This window comes from Falco peregrinus, chromosome 4 (genome assembly GCF_023634155.1).
Source record: "Falco peregrinus isolate bFalPer1 chromosome 4, bFalPer1.pri, whole genome shotgun sequence".
Lineage (NCBI taxonomy): Eukaryota > Metazoa > Chordata > Aves > Falconiformes > Falconidae > Falco > Falco peregrinus.
This window is the reverse complement of record NC_073724.1, coordinates 8,929,423-8,950,587: the sequence shown is the minus strand read 5'-3', so window position 1 is coordinate 8,950,587 and position 21,165 is coordinate 8,929,423. Positions and strand designations below refer to the sequence as shown.

At 44.3% G+C, this 21,165-nt stretch overlaps 1 protein-coding gene across 2 annotated transcripts; it reads left to right on the top strand.

Moving 5' to 3' along the window:
- The first annotated feature begins 14,176 nt into the window (after positions 1-14,176).
- Positions 14,177-20,781, top strand: PDZK1 (PDZ domain containing 1). Of its 2 annotated transcripts, XM_027784625.2 has the most exons (8): positions 14,177-14,389; positions 14,692-14,944; positions 15,936-16,072; positions 17,288-17,483; positions 17,733-17,929; positions 18,429-18,623; positions 19,426-19,713; positions 20,704-20,781. In XM_027784625.2, exons 1-8 carry the CDS (start codon positions 14,180-14,182, stop codon positions 20,779-20,781), a joined length of 1,554 nt encoding a protein of 517 aa, XP_027640426.2. In that variant the 5' UTR covers positions 14,177-14,179. The 2 variants fall into 2 exon arrangements, with proteins under 2 accessions (XP_027640426.2, XP_055657972.1); XM_055801997.1 differs by lacking the exon at positions 20,704-20,781 and having other exon boundaries at positions 19,426-19,780.
- The last annotated feature ends 384 nt before the right edge of the window (positions 20,782-21,165 follow it).

Below are 21,165 nucleotides of genomic sequence, written 5' to 3'. Positions count from 1 at the left end.
TGGCTTCTGTAAATGAAAAATGGGCTGTCATTTTTACTTTTATACATCTAGAATAAAAATAATTTAAAAACCCCAAAATGTCAAAACCCAAGAGTTCTACACTGAATTAAAACATGAGGCTTTTTTCCATAGTGATCATTATTTTTATTAATCATGCTGTGAAGCAATTTAGAGCTAATTTTAAAGAGAACACGAAGAGCTTACAAATTTTGTACCTCAGGATATACATATTCTGTAACTATAAAGAGAATCCATCCAGGTACCAATTAGTAAAAAGATGCACCTTCTTTTTTGGGTTTTGTTTTTTTTTTTGAAAATCAAAATAATAAAATGAATAATGTCAATCAAATAACACAAAAGCAATAAGTCTTGAGAAATCAATGCCCCGCTGTTACCTAAGATGATTAAATATGTAACTTCATAATATTACATAGTCAAGCGATCAGACCCTCCAAGTAATATAACCATTTACCACCACTCACAAAGTTGACCCCAGGAGAATTTTAGACAATAACATCACTCGGTTTCAATTCCCTTACTTAACATAAATGCCTATCGGATTTAGGTGCCCATCAGCTACTTTTTCCTTACACCTTACTGTCCCTAAACACAGGTACAGAGGGCTTTTATTCCATCACCCTCTTCAAAAGGACACAGTGGGCTTTAAAGAAGGTATGACAGTTAAGTCACATAGCAGCAGCTTAAAATACATTAAAACAAGAGATGCTGACTCAGTGGCAAGTTGGGGTTAAGTTTAGGAAAACTTTAAAGGATTCTCTTGGGAACGTCTCATGTGCCCAGAGAAATTAAAACCAAGAGGTAACAACTCCCCACCTGCAAAGGTGAAACAAAAAGCACAGGAGAGCAGCACAAACTACTTCTGCTTCACTTCTTGGGATTTGTCACTGGCGACATGGACTCGGATACCGTGGAGCTGCACTGCACACACGAGTGTCACTCAGGCTCGTGCTGGGCTCCCCGGTGACACAGAGCTTTAAATTCCTTCTCCTCTGGACAGCCTGCCCAGGGAAACACAGCTCTGTCTGTGGATAGCAGAATCTTTCTCTTTCCTTCCCTGGTCTTTACTCCTCGAGAAGGTATGTCCCGCTTGCTCCAGCTCCGGACCCAGTTCAGTATTTCAGGATCACGTAGTTTTTTAGGCGCAGATATAGCCATGTCACTCAGGATGATCTTCCAGGCAGGAAACATGCTGAGATGTAGGTGGATATTTAATAGAAGGTTTGAGTGTAATCTTCCAGCTGAAATCAAGGATACAAGCTCTGCTTGTCACCAAACCAGTTTTATAATCAAGCCAACCTTATTTCCACGTATGCATTTTATGGAGATTTACTGTCCTTAGTATCGGGGCATGGATTTCTGGTAGGATCTGTTGCTTGTTTGGAGGGGATTTTAAACAAATAAATATAAGCTCATAACCAACTCTACTGGCTTTTACACCATATTAAAATAATTTATTTTTGTATTGGCTTTTTTGTCTTATTAAAGTGATCTTGGATTCAAATAGTGTCTAGATTTATATTCCTCCCAAAGCTTATAGTAACAGTTTTCAATAGTTACGCAGGAAAAGGGCTGCATTCTGCACCGCTGCAGCACCAAGCATAGCAGCGGCCGTTTCCCTTTTGTAATAGCAGACAGCGAGCCTCTCAAAGCCACAAAGTGACAAGAACTAATAAAGAGCAGGCATTATCCACCCCCACGTTTCTATTAACAGTTCTGAAAGCATCGTATAAGGCACATCAGAGCAGAATGCAACAGCTCCCCCAACACAAAAGCAACTACCCAGCGACCGAGAAGATGGGAACTTTTTTTGCATTTCTCTTTGCCATCAAGGCCACGTTCAGACTTCCATTACGACCACGGATCTCAGAAAAAGAGATAAACAAATGCTACTCCAATTTAAATGCCTCTTCTAGCAAGAGTGGGTACACCCAGTAAGAAATGCAACCAGTAAGAAATCTGAAGCAAAAGTTAGGCCCTTGGCATACAGAAAAAGAGTCAAAATAATTCTCCTGAATTCCATGAAGCAACATCATTTATATTTGCTGACGCTAATGCACCTTACTCCTCCAGGCGTCAGGTCAGCCGGAGCTCGGGGCAGTGAAATGTCGGAATAGGATCTTTACTGACGAAGTGAAATGAAATACTCAATAATACAGAGGTTAATACAGAAATTAGGGGCATTGCCTGGACGATTACAGACCTGGGGGAGCATGGGACGAGAAGGGACACAGGCAGCAGGAAGAGGAACGGAAGATGGAAAGAGAAAGGGATTCACGCTTGCTGCTGCCAAAGCCTGGGGCTTGGATACCTCCTGACTCACAGGGCTGTGTTTTTGGAGGAAGAGTATCTGTTTTCTATAGCGATGGTATAAGCATCTCTTCCTCCTGCTCCTTGACGAAAACAGCAAAGTAGACAGTCATTATTTATACATTTCAAAAGCTTAAACGAAAAGGAACACAGCCTACTATCAAATTCAGAAATCCATCTCCAGGGGGCAAGACATGCACATGCAACTGAGATCTAAGTATCATACTCTGTTCTTCCACTGATCAGAAGAAAACCAACAGTTTTATAAGGGTACATACCCTGGCAGAAAGAAAGCATCACATGCTGAATGGGAAAAGGCAGACTAGTAGATTTATAACATTCTTATGTCTCAGCATCTTGCATGTCCAAAGACTACTGAACGATACAGCAATTAAAAGGCAGAACTGAAGAAATACATGTCCAGAAAATGCCCAACAGGAGGAGCTGGAAAGAAAAGTCTTCCCGCATGTCACGAGTGCCAGAGGGAAGACAAGAATTCCAAAGGCGCTGTCATTTGAGCAGCATTAATCAAACCAACTTCAGGTGCTGTATCCAAACAGTCCCGCAGACAGCCTGACCGCTGTGCGCACATCTGAATATACGTACATGCATATAGCCATTTACTGTGAACAAACACATAGCTCCACCGAAAAGTCCACTTAGCTCAAATAATTCCTCATTTTTCAGACCTTCAGATTTTTGCTTCAACAGAAATTTCCAGGTTTTAACATTGACTTCAACCTGACACAACAGCAAAGAAGCTGCAGACACACCTCACAGTTACGTGAGTAAAAAATTCTGCATCTAAAAGCCCAAATTCACGATCAATATGGAATATTTGCTGAACAGCTAAAGAAGAAACTGTTGTTCATAGCTTATATTCTCCAGTAAAAAGGCCACTAGGGAAGGCAATTCAATCTTTAAAGCACAAAAAGCAAAGCTTGGGGGAAGAGGACTGCCACTATAATTCCTTACGACAGATCCGTGGGATAACAGAGTGCCTTTCTTTGCTGCAAACACAGGGACAGCAAATAATTATTTTTTTTCTCCTCCCCCATTTTTTTGGAAGACATAAGCCCAAAATGTTAGAAGGAGGGGTATTCTCCCTTTCCTCTGCAAACCAGCAGGATGGCAGTGTCATTTCTGTTTGCTTTCCCCTTTTTTCCCCCCCTCGACTCTCTTTACCATATCAGAAGCATGTGGTCACCAGAAGAGAAAGAATTAATTACCACTTGGCTATGTGCAGGATGACTGATGAATATTCATTCGGTAGCTCAAATGGACTTTGCCTTATGATTAAGGAGGACTCCAGTGAACCAAATATTCCTGTAACAAAACCACACAGCGCTTTACGCAATACTTGCCAAACTTCAGTGGAAAAACCATCACTGGCAAAACAAGGGGCAAAGGGAAAGGGCTGCACTGGTTTTGAACAGCTTAAATACAAGAACAAATAAAATATGCCTTCGTATCACTCTGCTGAAGGAGACCTTAAAAGAGTCCAAGGCTCTGACTCACAGCCCCTGTCAGGCTCAGCTGTGGAAGGAAACGCTCGGCTGAAGGGGCCACTGCCCCCTCGGATGGGAACAGCAACTTCTTCAGGGGGCATCTCTCTACCTGACAGAGGTTGCGAACCACAGCCCTCAGCCATCACAGGTCACAGCCTGGCATATTAATATAAATCGAAAGTGATGCACGTTGTTAATACATCGTGTTGCAGTAGCTTGGAGCAGGCGCACCACCCTGCCAGCTCGGCAGCGGGGGCATCGTCTTCGGCAGCGAGCAGGGCACAGCTTCGCAGTTGTCCCGGCTGGAGTCAGCAGAGGACACGGATAAGCCTGTATTCTCCCAACATGTTGCATTTGAAAATGGATTTTCATTAACTAGTTTGTTACGTGTGCAAGAAAGAGACAGCACTGCAAGGAGACTAGAGCGCTTGTGGTCAGCAAGCAATACAGGTAAACAGGCACCATTTAGAAACCCTCATTACATTGATTTTTAAGGGATGTACATGCTCCCAGGCAAGAAAGTTCAGCATGATTGGTATAGTCACCATCATAAAGATTTAAGAGGGGGAATATTTTTGTAGCGAAATGTCCACATAAACCTTTTGTCAACAGAACAACGCTTGCAGCGATATGTATCATTTGAGCACAGCTTTATTTTCAGAACCAAACATATGAACTATATTAATTCAAATTTAGGATTGGACTTCACATACAACTGTGTTAACAATAAAAGGCACCTTTTAGTCGACTGCCCTTTGTAACTTTACACTTGCATTATAAATATTAAAGATCTACTTTACTGATCTTTCATTAACAGCTCTGTTTTCTACTCCTCTCACGCAGTGGAACAGCCAGGAAAGTGGTTAGCCACAAAGGTGGTTTCTTCATCTCTTCTTAACACAACCTAGGTGAGTCACAATTTAAAAAAAAAAAAAAAAAAAAAAAAAGGCAACCCCCCCCACCTGCTTATATAAAAAAAAAAACAACACCCCAAAAACAAAAAACCAGAAGTAATCCAGAGGGTAGCTACATTTTTTTCTTTCTCTTTTTTTTGTAGCACACACTTTCTCTCGTTTTTTTAACTACTCTGACATAAATCTGCGTCAACTCTTCAGATGTGATGTGAATAAGTAGGTTAAATAAGGGCCATCATCCAGGCACGAAGGGGCACACAGTCTCCTCATGTCTGTGTCCAAAACAGGGCCAGGAAGAGACCCGTGCCACATACCCCCTGGCAAAGAGTGAGACTTCAGCAAACAGCACCGAGACCATGCCCTTGGCCCACCACCAGCCACACCAGGCTTGGCTCTCCACCCTGCAGCCCTCTGCCAGCACCGTCAGACTCTGGAGCAAGCCACAGGTACCCCCAGTTCCAGGCTACTGGAAGGCGTGCAGCACAGCTCTCATCTTGTTTCAAATGCTAAGTAGGAAAAACACCATTGCCTTTACTGTCACCATCGCCAATGTGCCAGCAGAGGACATGTTCACCATTCCTTGAAGTCTGGCGGCTCTTCAGGTTGTTACAGAAAACGTGTGGACAAGGATGCTGAGGCTATGTGTTCAAGCCAGCTTCTTCGAAAGCCTCCCGAAGGGTCAAAATCAGTTGTCTCTGACAGACAATACCAAAACATCTCTACAGGCAGTGCTGTTGTTCCAGGTGGCCTGCTGGAAGCTCCAGAAAGTGAGAAGATATTGCTTTAGGGGAAGGCTAGGACTCACCAAAATCCATGAATTTACTAAAGCCAGAGATCCTAGCAAGTAGGGAAGTTAAAAATACAGGTGCTTCCCTCCATTTACCAACATGCTGAGGAAACCATGTGATCACTTACAAGTACTAAAAAAATGCTCATATTTAATAATTTTTGGTAACACAGGTAAGTATCACAGAATATCTTCTGACCGAACATCAGAAAAGCTTTGTCAGAAAGAGCGATCAAAAATCTTTCGTAAATGTTAACCCACAGAAGAATGCAATGAGGATAGGAACAAAGGGCCCTGTATTACTATAACCAAGCTACAGAGGAAAAGGGACATACTTTGGAGAAAGTGGGGACACCCCCCCCCCCCCCCCCCCCCGAGTCTAATCCCTGTGCCAACAGAACCACACCACCTAAGTCACAGCAGCCAACTCCTGCAATATAAGAATACTGTGAATTCAGAGGTTTTCCCAGGTTTTATCACTTTTCCCAAAGTCTTAAAAGGTAAAACCTGTGGTTGGTTGGGGTTTTTTTTCTAGTTAGGTTCCTCATTTTTGTAGCTGTATGAAAATGCTTAAGAACGCTCTTCCAAAAGGTTCAAGAATGAGAAAAGGAAACATTGCGTGCAAGCTGCCTTTACTCTGACCCACTCTTAAATAATTTTCATTCCGCTGGTGGAAGAACAGGAGAATTTCTGGCCTCAAGGGCTTGTCAACATTGGATGCATTAGCATACCTTCCACACAATTTACACCTCAGCCCCACAGATACAAAGATCAGCTCTAAGACACGCAGGGTCCTGTTCTTGAGCACACATGGAGATAGACCCTCCTCGCACCTAGCCATCAGCTTCCCATTCAGCCTCCTGTCACGGCCCTAGGGCTAACCCCCAGCCTCAACTCAGAGACCCTTCCCCTTGCCATTTGTATTTACTAACATTTCATAATTCACCATGCCAGAAACTTGAGTAGTCTGTGGACTGTCTCCTCCAACTCCCGTTTCAAAGCCTTTTGACACTGCTGCACACCCTCTACCTCCTTCCCATTTGGAACACGACCGTACTTTCCCTTCCAGAAGCACAGAATGCTCCTATGTTTTGCTAAAATTTTACATTTGTGTAGCACCTTATTCTTGAAAAGGCTTGTCTGGACACAAAATGACCTCAAGTGACTATCACAGTGGCACTACAATAAAAAAATACATCTTGCTTTGTCGCAGCACTATCCAAACTAGCCAGCTGCAAGAAGGTTTTTACCACCCCATCCCAGGTTAACTTCAATAAGCAGTTTCCACACCTGGCCCTGGCACAGCCACCGATCCCCCACAAGGTTTCTAAAGTTCACCTACTGTCCGTGCTGTTTCTTCATCCTCTTCAGGCCAGTCCACCCTCCTTCTTGCCTCTGCTGCGTCTGGAGTCTTCCTTCACCTGGGGCTCCTCTTCCAGCCAGCCTCTCCTCATCTGGGTCCCCTTCTTCTCCCTGCTTCTCCTGGGGCCAGTCCTTGTCTCTCCTACATCTGGGGTGCTCTCTCTCCTCCCTCTGCTTCTTCCAGGTCTCTCTTCATCCAGGGCCCCTCTTCATACCCCTTAGAGCTATTTAACTACTTAGCAGGAACCAGCCACAGCTGCACCTTATCCACATCAGCCAGCCCACCTCCACTGAAGCCAGCTTATAGCCATATATTATCAATGTTAATTAACCTGCCTTCATTCCTCTCTAATTCCTCTACATTGCTTCAAATGCTTCCTTGTATACTGACCTGAGATTCTTGCATGTGTTCCCATTCACACTGTGCTTAGTGAGAAACTACGAGCCACTGTGATTCTCCTTCCCTTATGTCCCTCCTCATCCAGTCTTTGTCCTCCTCGTCTGAAAGATTGCAAGCGGGAGACAGGGCAGGGTCTGACTTCTCTGGTGCTTACAACATTAGGGTTCACTCACTTGGTTTTTTAGATTGTATTTTACACAAAGAGGAACAACTCCTAGTCACAACAGGCTTGTAAATCCACTTAGAGTAAGTGGATTACAGTCAGGCTTTTATGACACCAATGACTTTTCTGTTGCAGCGCATTTAGGTAATGCTTATTTCTATTACCTCTCCTTTGAATTAAACAGTTGGAACAGACAGCCAAGGAAAGCACAGGTATTATTTCTAATAATCCAATTCCACAGCAAGTTAATGAGAGAAATATGTAATTTTAAAGCTTTCTAAAATTGAATGAGATTTTTTTAACAAGAACTTCACATGATCAATTCGTTAAGTATCTTGGTATACCAAGATCTCAAATTTGGAGGCTTCCCCCTGCATTAGAAACACCATCGGTTCAGTCCGTGTCTATAAACATATCCTATACATGCCTATGGCCAGTGAATAAGATTTGCCCTTGCAGTGGGTTGACCCCAACCAACAGCCAAACACCCACCCTGACTCCCTCTCACTCCTCTCCTGCAGGATGGGGAAAAAATAAAAGGAAGGCAAGAAGACTCGTGGATTGACTTGATAGGAAAAGTAAACTGCACATGCAAGCAAAACCAAAAAATACCAGGAATTAATTTGCTCCTTCCCATCAGCAGGCAGATCTTTAGCTACTTCATGGAAAGCAGCAACTCAACATGCACAACAGCTGCTTGGGAAGATTGCCATGACAACAAACATCTGCCCTTCCTCCTCCTTTCACCAAGTTTTAATGCTGAGCATGACATCAAATGGTACGGAATATCCCTTTGGTCAGTTCGGGTCAGCTGTCCCCTCCCAACCTCTTGCTCATCCCCAGCCTTCTCACTTGGGAGGGCACAGGGGAGAGGAAGCACAGGCTGTTCAACACCACCCAAAAAAGTGATGTGTTATCAACACTGTCTTAGCTACAAATGCAAAGCACAACACCACACAGCCTGCCATGAAGAAAGTTAACTCCATCACAGCCAGACTCAGTACAATCTCAACCCCTTATTCTGTACCATTCACATCATGCTCAGGTCACACATGATCCGACGTATCTAAGGGTCCTCTGTCCCATTCATACACTGCTTGATTTTGATATCCTACTCAAACTTTTCCACTCTATTTCTCAATCCTGAAATTCCTCCTTACTTACAGCTTACATTACATACTTTACATCCAATAGGTTTATACATCCTCATTAACCATTATACCTTGTCGCTTGACAGATATTATCCTCCCATGCCATACTCCCCCTCCCCCAAATGTCCATAAGAACAGTCGGTGACTTCGGTGCTATCTGCCAAGGAGATCACTCAGGACAGGAGAAGCAGCATGTTGGATTGCTGAGCACCAAGACCGCTTGGGCTGGGTCAGCGCTGCACTCACGTGGCTCCTCACGAGGCTTGTTCTCCATCGGTTCAGGCAATTCCTGCTGTATTGCTTCCTATATCACATAAGTCAAATCACAGATTATTTTCCCCTAGAGATAAATCTCTTCGAGATACACAACCAGATTCCCACTTCCTTCTGCACCACCCGTCAAGTGCATCTGGGTCCTCGAGCAAAGACAATCCCACAGATGGGCTTTCCTTTCCCCAAGGGAGAGCAACCAACACTGCCTTTCCCAGCCACTTACCTACATGTCCTGTGGGGACCTCATCTCCTCCCACAGTACGTAGGGGCTTTGTTTGGCCAGTTAGTAGATCATCTGATGGTAACCAGCCAAGTGGCTTCTGCTCCCACTGCTTCCATTCCCCAGTGCCCACTGCTCTCAGCACAGTCTTTAACAATCCGTTGTATCTCTCCGTCTTTCCAGAGCCTGCAGGTGACGGGGACATGATGCACCAACTCAGTGCCGCGTTTCTTGGCCCCAGGAGTGTATGAGGTTATTTCAGAAACAAGTTGCACTGTCTGACTTGATTCTTTCTGGGGTACCATGACACGGAACTTGACTTTCAAGGCTCAGGATGGCATTTCAAGCAATGGCATGGTTTACAGGGTATGTGTCCAGTCACCCAGTAGACACTTCCACCACAGTGAACACATAGCCCTCACCTTGGCAGAATCAGAACAGTGGTCCAGTACAGCAAATCTGCCAGGCTTCACCATATTGATAGCCCAGCTACCTCCCCCCTCTGTTCCAGGGAGGCTTTACTCACATGGGTCACCCCACTGCACTGCATGTTTCACGTGTTTGATGGCCTCAACAGTCAGGGCTACCTCTCAGTGACAAGCCCATCCCAGTTACCATCCTTACCTTTTTTTCATCCTATTTTCTTCCCCTTTCCTTTAGAGGAAGGGAATGAAAGTGGCTCGATGGGCACCTGACTGCTGTCTGAGGTTACCCATCACAATCCTCTTTTGGCATCCAACATGGGGACGCAGATTTGAACCAGTAACCTCTTGATCTGCAGTCGAATGCTGCTGGCCCAGGTCAACTCACAACACAAACCTGCTCCCTTTAAGACATTCCTTACAGCTGGAGAAGGCTGTTGACCAGAGCAAAGATCAGGCTTGCCGTGGATGAACTCCTTGACTGGTTTTTCAAGTATAATTATTAGTAGAACAAAATTCAAAGCTGCAGAGAAATGCATATGATTAGCACTTCTGCAGGCAAGGACAAGGCAGCCTAACAAGGTGTTGAACACATTCAGTGAAACTTGGTTAAATAAATCATCTTTTAAATCAACCTTTGCCCAATCAAAGTCCAGCCTTACTTATAGGTACAGCCACAAGAGAGACAGAAAAATAGAATTCCTGTAAAGGCTGCTCCACACAGACACACAGGTAAGAAATTCCTTTTTTGCTAATCCCTCTTCCCTTAGAAAACTCCTCTTTACAACCCAAATAATTTTGCGTGTAAAGCTTTCATGCATTGAAAGGAGTAGCATGCAGTGCACGGCAATCTTCCCTCCATTTCTAAATGTGAAGAAATAACCTTTCCCATAAAAGCCTACTGTTTCTTCAGCTTTGCATACCACCGGCTTTGCAGGTTAATGTCAGGAATTAGCAGATTCCCAGTGTTTGTCAAGAATAGGGCGGTCCAGTCCTATACGGACTTAGTCCCAGTGCGACTAGACACCCAAAAAAGCACAAAGCACCTGATGGAGGGGAACAAGTGAATCACGATCTGCAGGCTTCCCATCCCTGTATGCGGAAATTCCCCATGTTCGCCAGCTCCAGCGACATCTGTGCCAAAGCCCCACCGCACATCCATGCTGTTCTACACGCTGCCCAGCTAACCTCAGCAGCGTGCTTTCAGCTTCAATAGCAAACAGCCTGTAGCATGGATGGCCACAGAGGTGGTTCTGCTCTGCTGTAGGTTGCTATCATGGAAGGATTTAACTGCCAGCTACTTCTAAAAAAAAAGGAAAAGAGAAAAAGGCCAGTTCCCACATATATGAGTCACACAGGTGGTATAAAAAGCAGAAAAAACACAGAGCTGCAGAGACATCTACGTGCAAACAGATGAATTTTCTTAGTATTTATTAGGCTGTGAGTAGCGGCTAATTTCTGCAACACAACTTTGGCCTTTTGACAGGCTTCTGTCAGTAGAGACGGGCAGAAAGAGAATCTTTCCAGTAAAATACAAATCGATTTGCTAATTACCTGGACTTTCCAACTGGAGGAAGTTGTCTTCATTTGTCTTGTTCCTCTATCACCATGGATCTCTGGCACGAGTTCCTAAGACATCTTTGGAGTTGTTCCCTGGTAACAACTATTGCTTACTCCTAGTATGTAGCATTCCTGCTAATGGTATGCATCACCCAAACCGGTTTCATTACATCATCAAAGCACAGAAGAGTTTAGGTTGGAAGGGACTTCTGGAGGTCATCTGGTCCAGTGCCCCATACAAAACCAGCCCAACTTAGATCAGGTTGCTCAGGGCTCCATCCAGGTAAGTAACTTCAGGGACAGATATTGCACAGCCTCTCTGGGCGCCTGTTCTAGTATCTGACAGCCCCCAAGATGAAAAGCCGTCCTTATTCCTGTCTAATTGGAATTTCACTTGCTGCAGCCTGTGTCTGTTGCCTCTCAAACTATCACTGTTATCTTCCAAGAAGAGTCTGGCTCTCTGTTCTCCACACAATCCAGTTAGGCAGTTGAAGACATCAAGATGATCTTCCCTCTACTTTCTCTTCCCAAGACTGAGCAAACCCAGCTCTCTCAGCCTCCTCAAATGTTACGTGCTGCAAAACCTAAACCACCTCAGTGGAACAGCTCCAACGTGACAAATACTTGGGGAGCTCAAAACTGGAGACAGTATGCACATGTGGTCGCACAAGTTCCAAAGAGAGGGGAGCAATCCCTTCCACTGACCTGCAGGCAACACTCTGATATCACCTACTTTCAGTTGACCCTGTTGACTTTCTTCACCGCAAAGGGACACCACTGATGGGTCCAACTGGGGCACTGAGCACTGTCTGGTAACACTGCCTTCCCGTCAGCCTGTATTGTTGTGCATAGTCTAGATACAGATATTATTTTTTTTTTCCCCCAACTTTTCTTTGTCAAACTTTATGAGGTTCCTGTCAGCCTATTTCTCCAGCCTGCTGAGGTCCCTCTAACTAGCAACCCTAACCACTAGCCTGTTGACTGTGCCCCCTTGATTTGGTATCATCTTGTTGAGGATGTACTCTGTCACAGCATCTGTATCATAAAGACATTAAACAGTATCAGCCAATTTTCTGCATCATCTAGCGGTCTGCTTATCCAGTATATATGTCACCAAATGGGCTACACTGACCGTACTATGCGCACAAAGTCATCGCAAAAGTTAAGGTGAACAGCACCCACTGCTCTGCTTTTCAGAGAGCCAGTCCACTCACCGCGTAAAGTTACCAGGCTCACCAGGTATCATAAAAATCGGTAAATCCATACTGCCTGACCCCAAACACTTTCCTGTCCTTGGCAGATGTACCTTGACACAGCTTCTAGGAGGATCTGCTCCAAAACCTCCAGAGGACAAAGGTCAGCAATCTGGTACCAGTCCCCAGCATCAAGTACACTCTTTAAGCAGCTGGCCTCAAATTCTCTGGGGAAGTAACACAGCACCCTGGAGACACGGACGGGAAATTCTGCTCCAGTTGTCACAAATTCATTGAGAAATCATTTGAATCAAACTACTGCAGTTACTTCCACAGCCTGTCATTTCTACACCAAACTTAATTTATTTCCTTTCTCACACAATGCCACATTTTTATACTGATAACATCTCATGTCATTGTTAAAGCCATCAGAGTGGGAGACAAAGTTTTAGTCAGGCAGCAAATTGAGGCTTTATGGTCATTTCAGGATTCCTGTAAGAATCACAAGCATGCTGTCTCCACTCCTCTGTTTTGTTCCACACAGACTAGGCGGTATTAAATTAGCTCTCCTGCAAGCGATTACCTGATGGCACATTTGCATTGTCAGCAGATGTATGCCTGAATATTCCATGCTTTTGTTAGACCTCATAACATGCAAGCGTCTCTTACCCAAGTCCCACATATAACGATATACCGAACTGGAATAGCTCTGTTAGCTCCCCTTCATAACAGAACCAGAGTGTTTAATTAGGAGTCAGAGGCAAACACGGAGAGGTCCAAGAACTTCACCGGTAACTTTGAAAGGACACAGAAATAAAGCAAGTGCACCGTTTTGTATGAAAATGGAGACACAGAGATACTGACCCCAGCAAGAGGAAAAAAAAAAGTTTGTAAGTGGAGACAAGGAAGGGTCTTCCTAGTTCCTTTACAGTCCTTGCTAACCACCCTCCAGTGCAAATCCTGCGCTCGTTAACAGTGACACACCAGGTACAATGTCTTTCCCCAAAACTTATTTTTGTTTAGCTAAAGGAATCAAGAACAGGAAAGCCTGGTTAGGACAATGAGGTCCTTCCTTGATCCCACCTGCTCAGCCATCTGCACAGGCTGCCCAGAGAAGCTCTAGTCTCCATCCTTGGAGGTATTCAGAAGGCTGAGAGAGCTGGGACTGTTCAGCCTGGAGAAACAGAAACTCAGGGAGAACTTAAAAGTGTATAAAAATATCTAAAGGGAGGGTGCAAAGGAGGAGCCAGGCTCTTCTCAGCGGTGCCCAGCGACAGGGCACGGACAAACACAGGAGGCTCCATCTGAACATAAGGACACTTTTTTGCTATGACAGTGACTGAGCATTGCGCAGAGGTAAGGGAGCCTCCCTCCTTGGAGATACTCAAAAGCTGTCTGGGCTTGGTCCTGGGAACTGGCTCTAGGTGGCCCTGCTTGAGCTAGGATGTTGGACTACTTGATCTCCATAGGCCCCTTCCAACCTCGACCATTCCGCAATTCTGCGAAATCCCATTTTGTCACTTAACTTTCCTACAGTGTTCCAGTATTTTTGTGCTGCCATTATTCTTCCTCTGTAAGACTTAACTCTGGTCTTAAACCCTCACCTCAATTTTCACTATATTATCACAGGCTGACAACTTCTTTCTTCCAGTTCTGCGTCTCGCTTAACTTCATTTGAGATAGGGAGACAAGAAAAGCAAGGAAGGAGAGAGAAAAGGGATTGGTTCCTTCTCCCTAGTCTTGACAACTACCTTCAGCTTCACACAGCTGGATTTCCTGGGAATCAAGACCCCCAAGAATCCTGAAGCAAACTGTCTCACTATGTATTTAGAGGGAATATATCTAGGTAAGCTTACTGGGTTTATTCACACACAGCCTTTCCATCCGGTCTGGCAGAGATGACTTCTATTCTCCAGCCCCGAGAATGTAAAGTGACCAAAAAGCCCCAAAAGACCTACGGATTCTACCTGCGCATTGAGAAAGACACAGCAGGGCATCTCATCCGGAACGTGGAGAAGAACAGTCCAGCTGAAAAGGCTGGTTTGAAGGATGGAGACAGAGTCCTCAGGGTTAACGGTGTGTTTGTAGACAAGGAGGAACATGCACAGGTATGTCTGTCTAATCTGGGGCCCACACCACTCCCTCACCACTATGTGAAGTTTTCTCTTCCAGTTTTTATGGCATCTTCAGCTAGGAAATCCAAGAGCTGAGTCAACCGCTCTGAGTAACTCCCTGCATCATTCATTACCCACCATGGGCACAAAATGTCTTTGAGGTGCCTCCACCCACAATACATACATAAGCGGAGGGATGAGACAACAGAAACAGCAGCCAGTGCAACCCTTGCTGGGGCGAGCTCTTAGTTCAATCACTCCAGCCTCTGCTTGCCGTTTTCCTTTGTCCACTACAGGTGGTGGAGATTGTCAAAAATAGCGGGAATTCTGTTGTACTGCTTGTTCTGGATGATGTATCCTATCACAAGGCAGAAAAGGAGGGAGTGAACCTGGAAGAGCTGGGTCAAAAGGTGTCGACAGGACAGCAGCAGGAGCAGCAGTCCCCCCTGCCCACGGCCAACGGAGCAATCGCTGCAGTTCCACAGCCCCGGCTCTGCTACCTCGTGAAGGAGGAGAAAGGCTACGGCTTCTCTCTGAAAAGTACAGGAGGTGAGAGCCTGGGGAAGAGCCGTGGTGCGTAGACACACACGTGCCTGCACACACACACACGGCAGCAGGGACAGAGGCAACCACGGTTAACACAGGGGGGCCAGTGGAGACACACAAACTGCTCTTACTGATGGAAAGAAAACCAAGAAGCAGAAAGAGGAATTCAGATGCATCTCTAGTCCATTTCTGTTCAGTGTACACAGTGCATGGTTCTCTGAGGACAATTCCTATGAGGACAATTCCTATAGGGTAGGGAAAAGCTGAAAAAAATATCTAAAAAGAATAAGCTATTTTCTGCTTGTTATTTAAGCCTCCTTACCAAAACCAAATTCATAGTCCCTGCTGAAATACCAGATACACCCTCACGATGTCCTGTTCCATTCCTCCAAATCACCTCAGGAATCAGCACACAAGGTTCTAGACAGCTGTAATAAACACTTTCCCTGATTTGTAAGTTATTTTATTTAGAAAGTAAGGGATTTTGAACCTCTTTCCACATATGCCTGTCTTCCAAGGCCAGTCAACAGAATAGGGAAGTCTTCTGGAAAGCATCACCTCTAAAGAGGGTATTTTGGAACGCAATATAACTGAACGACCAAACATGGAAGCCTTCCAAACCAGGAAACTATGAAATTTATAAAACAATAAAAGCGGCTCCTCACTTCAAACTGCGGTGGGGGTACACGTGTGTCAGAAACCAAAGCCCTTTCAGCTATCTTAACCAGCCCCTTTGGCACTCCTGGTAAAGAAATACACGATTGCTTGAGTTGCACATGGTGAACAAATTCCTCCCACCCCCACAGAAGTGATTCTTCCAGGAGAGAATTAAGTGAGAGCGGTGTGTCTGTGTGGAAGGTTTGTAATGCCACTGTAATATCACATCAGCAGAGTCCAAGAATCTTTAAGGACGTCAGTGCTGAGTTTCCTTAACCATGAAATCCAGGTCTAATTCAGTGACTTACCCCGTGTAATAAGTTTTCATTCATTTTAGGACAGAAAGGGTTGTTCATAGTAGACCTTGCACCACAAGGAGCAGCCGCAAAGGCCGGTGTCCAAAACAACGATCGCCTGATTGAAATCAATGGAAAAAATGTGGAAAATGACACCCATAAGGAAGCGGTGGAAAAGGTATTTGTTTGTATACTGATTCATCTTCTGTCCTGGCCCACTTTCACAGCAACCCACCAGGGTTACTGAGGAGGCAGGTCTGGCTGATTTGAATGCTTCACAGTAAATCTTGGAAGCTACTGTCCGTGTATCCTCACCACGGCAGAGCACCCCTCTGCTTTGTCAAGCAGCCTCTTGAACTGACTCTGAATGAGTACTACCATCAAGACAGGCCAAAGAATTTTAAATAACAGAAGTATACTGCTGCCAGGAACCCTATTAAATAAATCATGCTCTGTTCCTAGAAGACCTGGAAATACTCCTAATGGTAAGAGAACAAGTGATCAAATGTGGTTTTCAGGGTAGGAAGAGGGGTAACTCTCTGATGACACAGCACAGAAGAGGGAAAAATCATGATTTTAGACAGTAGTTCCTTTCTCCCGTTAAGAAGCCCAAAACTAATGAAAATTGCTGTGCAAGTGATTTACCTGGCCTCAGCTGCAAAGAACGTTGCTAATGAGGCTTCCAGCTTTCCACTATTGGCACTGCTAAAATGCAGCTGGAGCAGAAGAGACTTTAGAGAGCCAAGAGACAGGCAGTACATGCTCTGCAGTCCAGCATCACAATTCAGTGCACACTAACTACAGAGCCACGCAACACCTGTGTTTTGTTAAGCTACTAGAACAGCAGCAGCAGCGTGATGCTGGTTAAGATGAGTAAAAAAGCGCATCCATTAGACAAGAAATGAATAAGAGACAGGTGGACTTAGAGAGGCTGAACAGGAAAACAAACCCCAACCCTCAGAATCAGCAATAGCGATGGAAGAGCACCAAGGGAGACAGAAACTTGACTCTTGTCACTGAAATCTAAAATAGTGGTACTGATGGCATGGTATGTCTATACTGTAGAGGTTCACATCCAGATAAGCCAAGCGCTATCTACTGAGGCTCACTGGATTCTACTGGAACTCTATGCCACCCTCATGGCACCCTACAGCTAATGAAATCTAGAAAACTTCCTCATACGTATGCTGCATCTTACATGCCTGAGATCTTGTCATGGTCCAAATTTCTGACAGGAGAGGGGGAAAAAAAAAAGAAAAAAAATCAACTTACAGTAGCATGGCCTACACCTTATGACTCATTCCTCAACAGCACCCACACACCACTATCAAAGTATCTACAATTCCCACATGTTGTTGAAGGGGTGACATCTGAGACTAATGTACTATCACAGGTGAGGAAGTCTGAAAATCATGTTATGTTTCTACTTTCAAATGAAGAAACGGACCACTATTACACAAGCCAGAAGATGGTACTGAGCAAAGAGAGTGCCAGCCTACGATTGCTTCCCCTCAAACCACGACTTATTGAGATCCAGAAAGGAAAAAACGGTTATGGCTTTTATCTACGGATGGAACAAAATACTGGTGGTAAGAACCAAGTTCACACACAGACCATGACATTTGCAATAGTTTCTTCCTGTATAAGGTCTGCAGACCTCATTCTCTTTGGCTTCTTACTGGTCATCTAGGAGACGTCCTCTATAGACGTGTTGCAAACAGGGAAATGGTCTCAATCTGAAGTGCAGTTCTGACAATTAGCCTTTCCCGTGCATTCTAATGTCTTTAAACTAGCAAGCGTATGCCTTCACATCAGTCTTTTTCCCCTTCTGATCTCAGATCATGTCATCAAGGATGTTGATTCTGGAAGCCCAGCAGCCAAGGCGGGTCTCAAAGACAACGATATCTTGATAGCTGTCAATGGCGAGCAAGTGGATGGTGTGGACCATGAAAGCGTGGTGAGAAAAATTAAGCAGCCTGAGGCAATCACCACACTGTTGGTAGTGGATAAGGAGACTGATGCCATGTATAAACTGGTAAGAAAATGCAAACTACTGCTAATTGGTAATTTGTCATTACGAAGAGACATACGCAGCAATGGAACAGCCAGTCTGCTCTGATGGACACTGCTTCAACTTGCAGGAAATGTCCAAGATACAGCCACATTTCAGCAGCTCTCCTTGCACTTGTACAACAAGTCACTGAACACCCAAATTTTTGGCCTTTTCCAGATTTTTATAGGCACTAGTGGAACAATTCTAAATTTAAACATGCCACAACAAATGTTCTAAGTTTAAGACAGCAAATTCAGAGCTACACAGCTGTGTAACCATTTATGAACATTTCAAAGTTCCCTTCTCACATACATCAACGCTGCGCTTTTCTACTCGGCCAGAAATTAATAGCAAATAGTTGTTCACTGCAGCTCAAGTCTGAGCCATTAAAAAGATTTCAGACTATGCTGAGCATGAAAGCCTAATACAGATTTCACAACCGAAGCGTTTCTGTTAAAGTTCTATTTGTCACTCTTTTCAGGCTCAAATTTCCCCCTTCTCATACTACTACAAAGTACAAGATCCAACACCAGCTAAAACGGAGGACAGAGCGGAGCTGCGCACAGAGCAGAGTGTGAACCACAAGCCAAGGATCTGCAAGATGGTGAAAGGGCCTTGTGGGTTTGGCTTCAGTTTAAACATGATCAAGAACAAACCTGGACTGTTCATCAGTGAGGTACTAACGTAGAATGAGGCACAAGGAAAAGCTCAAGCAGTCTGTTGGCCAGTTTCCTCCCTTCTGCCCTGCGAATACATTCCAGAAAAGCCACAAAAGCCAAGTTTCCTCTCCAGTGCTCTCAGATAAGACCTGTGCTTGATAAAGTCAGACTGACGTTGTAGGACCAAGATAAAAAATAAGCACCAGAAAACATTCCTTATTCTGTTAAGATGCCTAGAGGGAAGGGGAATCCAGCTTTTGCATCATTATTTTATTCATAAGGCTGGCATGCTAACATTTGTAATTTTCTTTTTCCCCCCCATTTACTGCAGAACATCCTAAATCTAAGAGACACCTTCACCCCCCTCTACCCACCTCCTCCGAATTCTACAGCTGGCAGAAGTCAAACCTTGACTGTCTCAAATTCTGTCTGTATCTTCAGCTTTCTCAAGCGGAGGGGTTCCACTCATTACTAAGAAATCCAGGAAATGTAGTAGTTAACTTTATGGGCAGGGACCTGCAAATAATATGGAAATCTGTTTTCTACCCGTCTTCACGATTCTGCCGTGCCACATTTCTACAGTGAAAGCCTACCAAAGCCAAGACGCATTTTAGATCTCAAACTGATGGGTTCCATGTTTATTACGTCTAGGCCTATTGCCTCTCCCAATTCATTTCTGTCCCAGAAATCTCCCCCTCCCCATGCTTATCTGGCCGCCTTGTAAGGAAAGCAGTCCCACACTAGCCTGGCTAACCATCAGCTGCTAACGCATCTTTCCAAGTTTTATGCTAATATCCCAGTTCAAACTTCCCTTTGCAGGTACAGAACCGCGGGCCAGCTGACACAGCAGGTGTAGAAAATAGTGACTTTCTGGTGGAAGTGAACGGGGTGAATGTGATCAGTGAATCCTACGACAAAGTGGTGGCAAGAATCCAAGACAGCGGTGACAGACTAACGCTACTGGTGTGCAGCAAAGACGCTTACAAATACTTCCAGGGCCAGAACATTCCCATCACAGCCTCCATGGCGGATCCCATCCACGACACTGCTTATACAGAAAACCGTCTGTCAGAGCCAGAGGCAAACTCACCTGAACAGAGGGAAAGGGTGAGTAATACTGCATTAAATAGGCGTTGAGGGATCACCTAGGCGATAGGCACGTAACTTTTTGCAGCTAGTACATATTCCTGAGCTAGGATTTTTAACTTGAGCCCGGTTTTTACAAGTCAGTCTATGTTATTAAAAGGGAAGTTGCAGTCTGATTATCATAAACAACTCTTCCTTTCCCCACACGTAATACAGGTATCTTTAATGCGAGATTAAATCACAGAAAGGATGTACATACAAGAGATTTTACGGAACAAGAGAATCCAAATATGGTAATCCTTAATGCAGATGGGAAACAGGCAATACAATCCTGAAAGTACAGGGCAAAGTGCTTAAATACACCGAAAAGCGTAAACCACTTTGGGGAAATCGGGTGAAATATTTCAAAACAGATCGTTTTGTAGAACAATGAACAACTGACAGGTTATGATGACATTTTCTAGGAAATGTGCAGACTTGAAATTATTTTACTTCATGCCACCAGAAAGAACCCGAAGCGTGACAGAAGTCAGAAAAGCGGGAAGGTGTTTCTTCTTGAAACAGTAGTCATTTTGAATCCTCTGTGTAGTCAGCCTTAAAATATTTAAATGTTTCTGTTCTGATCATGCAAGAGACAGACAAGGAAGAATAAGACCAATCCTGTCTCCTATTCGTCACTAGCCTTGTCTGCAAATGTGCTGCTGCAAGTTTTTTCAAAAGTTTCTTAGTCACCAAGCTGCATTTTGCAGATCTGAAGTTAGCACCACTTTTGTGTGCAAATTCAGCTGGTATGGGAATTAAACAACAGGAAACATCTATTGAACAAATTTCTCTCTAAATGTATTTAACCAAAAAGCGCTTCAACAACAAAAATCACATTGGTTGGCTCATTCTGCCATCCAAACAAGTACATTAGTGCAGATGAAAACAGGAGTCCTTCATAACACTGCAGACTACCAAGCATGTTTACGAACTGAAAATAACCAGGATGTATTTGCTACTCCTCTGCAGGCAAGCTCATCCTCCTCTTCACAATCAGCTGCCTCTACAAAGGCAGACAGTGACAACAACGATGACACAAAGTTGTGAGGAGACAAACTGCGCCAAGAAAAGAAAAAGAAACCTTCCAAATCCTCTTTCTTCAATCATTCTTTGCTACTACGCCTCCCAGAACGTGACTATTCCTAGGAGTGCCATACCTGTAAAAGGACTGCAATCTCTTGCTGAAATGCAGCTGCATGAAATAACACCGCAGTGTAACTTGCACCCATTTAATACACTGCAATTGTACTTCACTGGCTTTCTGCCTCGTAAAGTGGGTAGTTAGTCACTTCTCTGAAGGCTTAAATAACTAGAAGTATATAACTCAGTATAGTGCAGCAGAAGGTGGAAACACTTTATAGATTTGTAAGCATCTTAAGACTTTTAAGGATAAGCTCTTAATGAAGAGCAACTGATTTCTCCCATCCCCCA

Coding starts and splice junctions, on each gene's coding strand:
- PDZK1 (XM_027784625.2), top strand. CDS start 14,180: ATGACTTCTATTCTCCAGCCCCGAGAATGTAAAGTGACCAAAAAGCCC. Junction 14,390..14,691: donor ACAAGGAGGAACATGCACAG/GTATGTCTGTCT, acceptor TGTCCACTACAG/GTGGTGGAGATTGTCAAAAA. Junction 17,930..18,428: donor CTGATGCCATGTATAAACTG/GTAAGAAAATGC, acceptor CACTCTTTTCAG/GCTCAAATTTCCCCCTTCTC.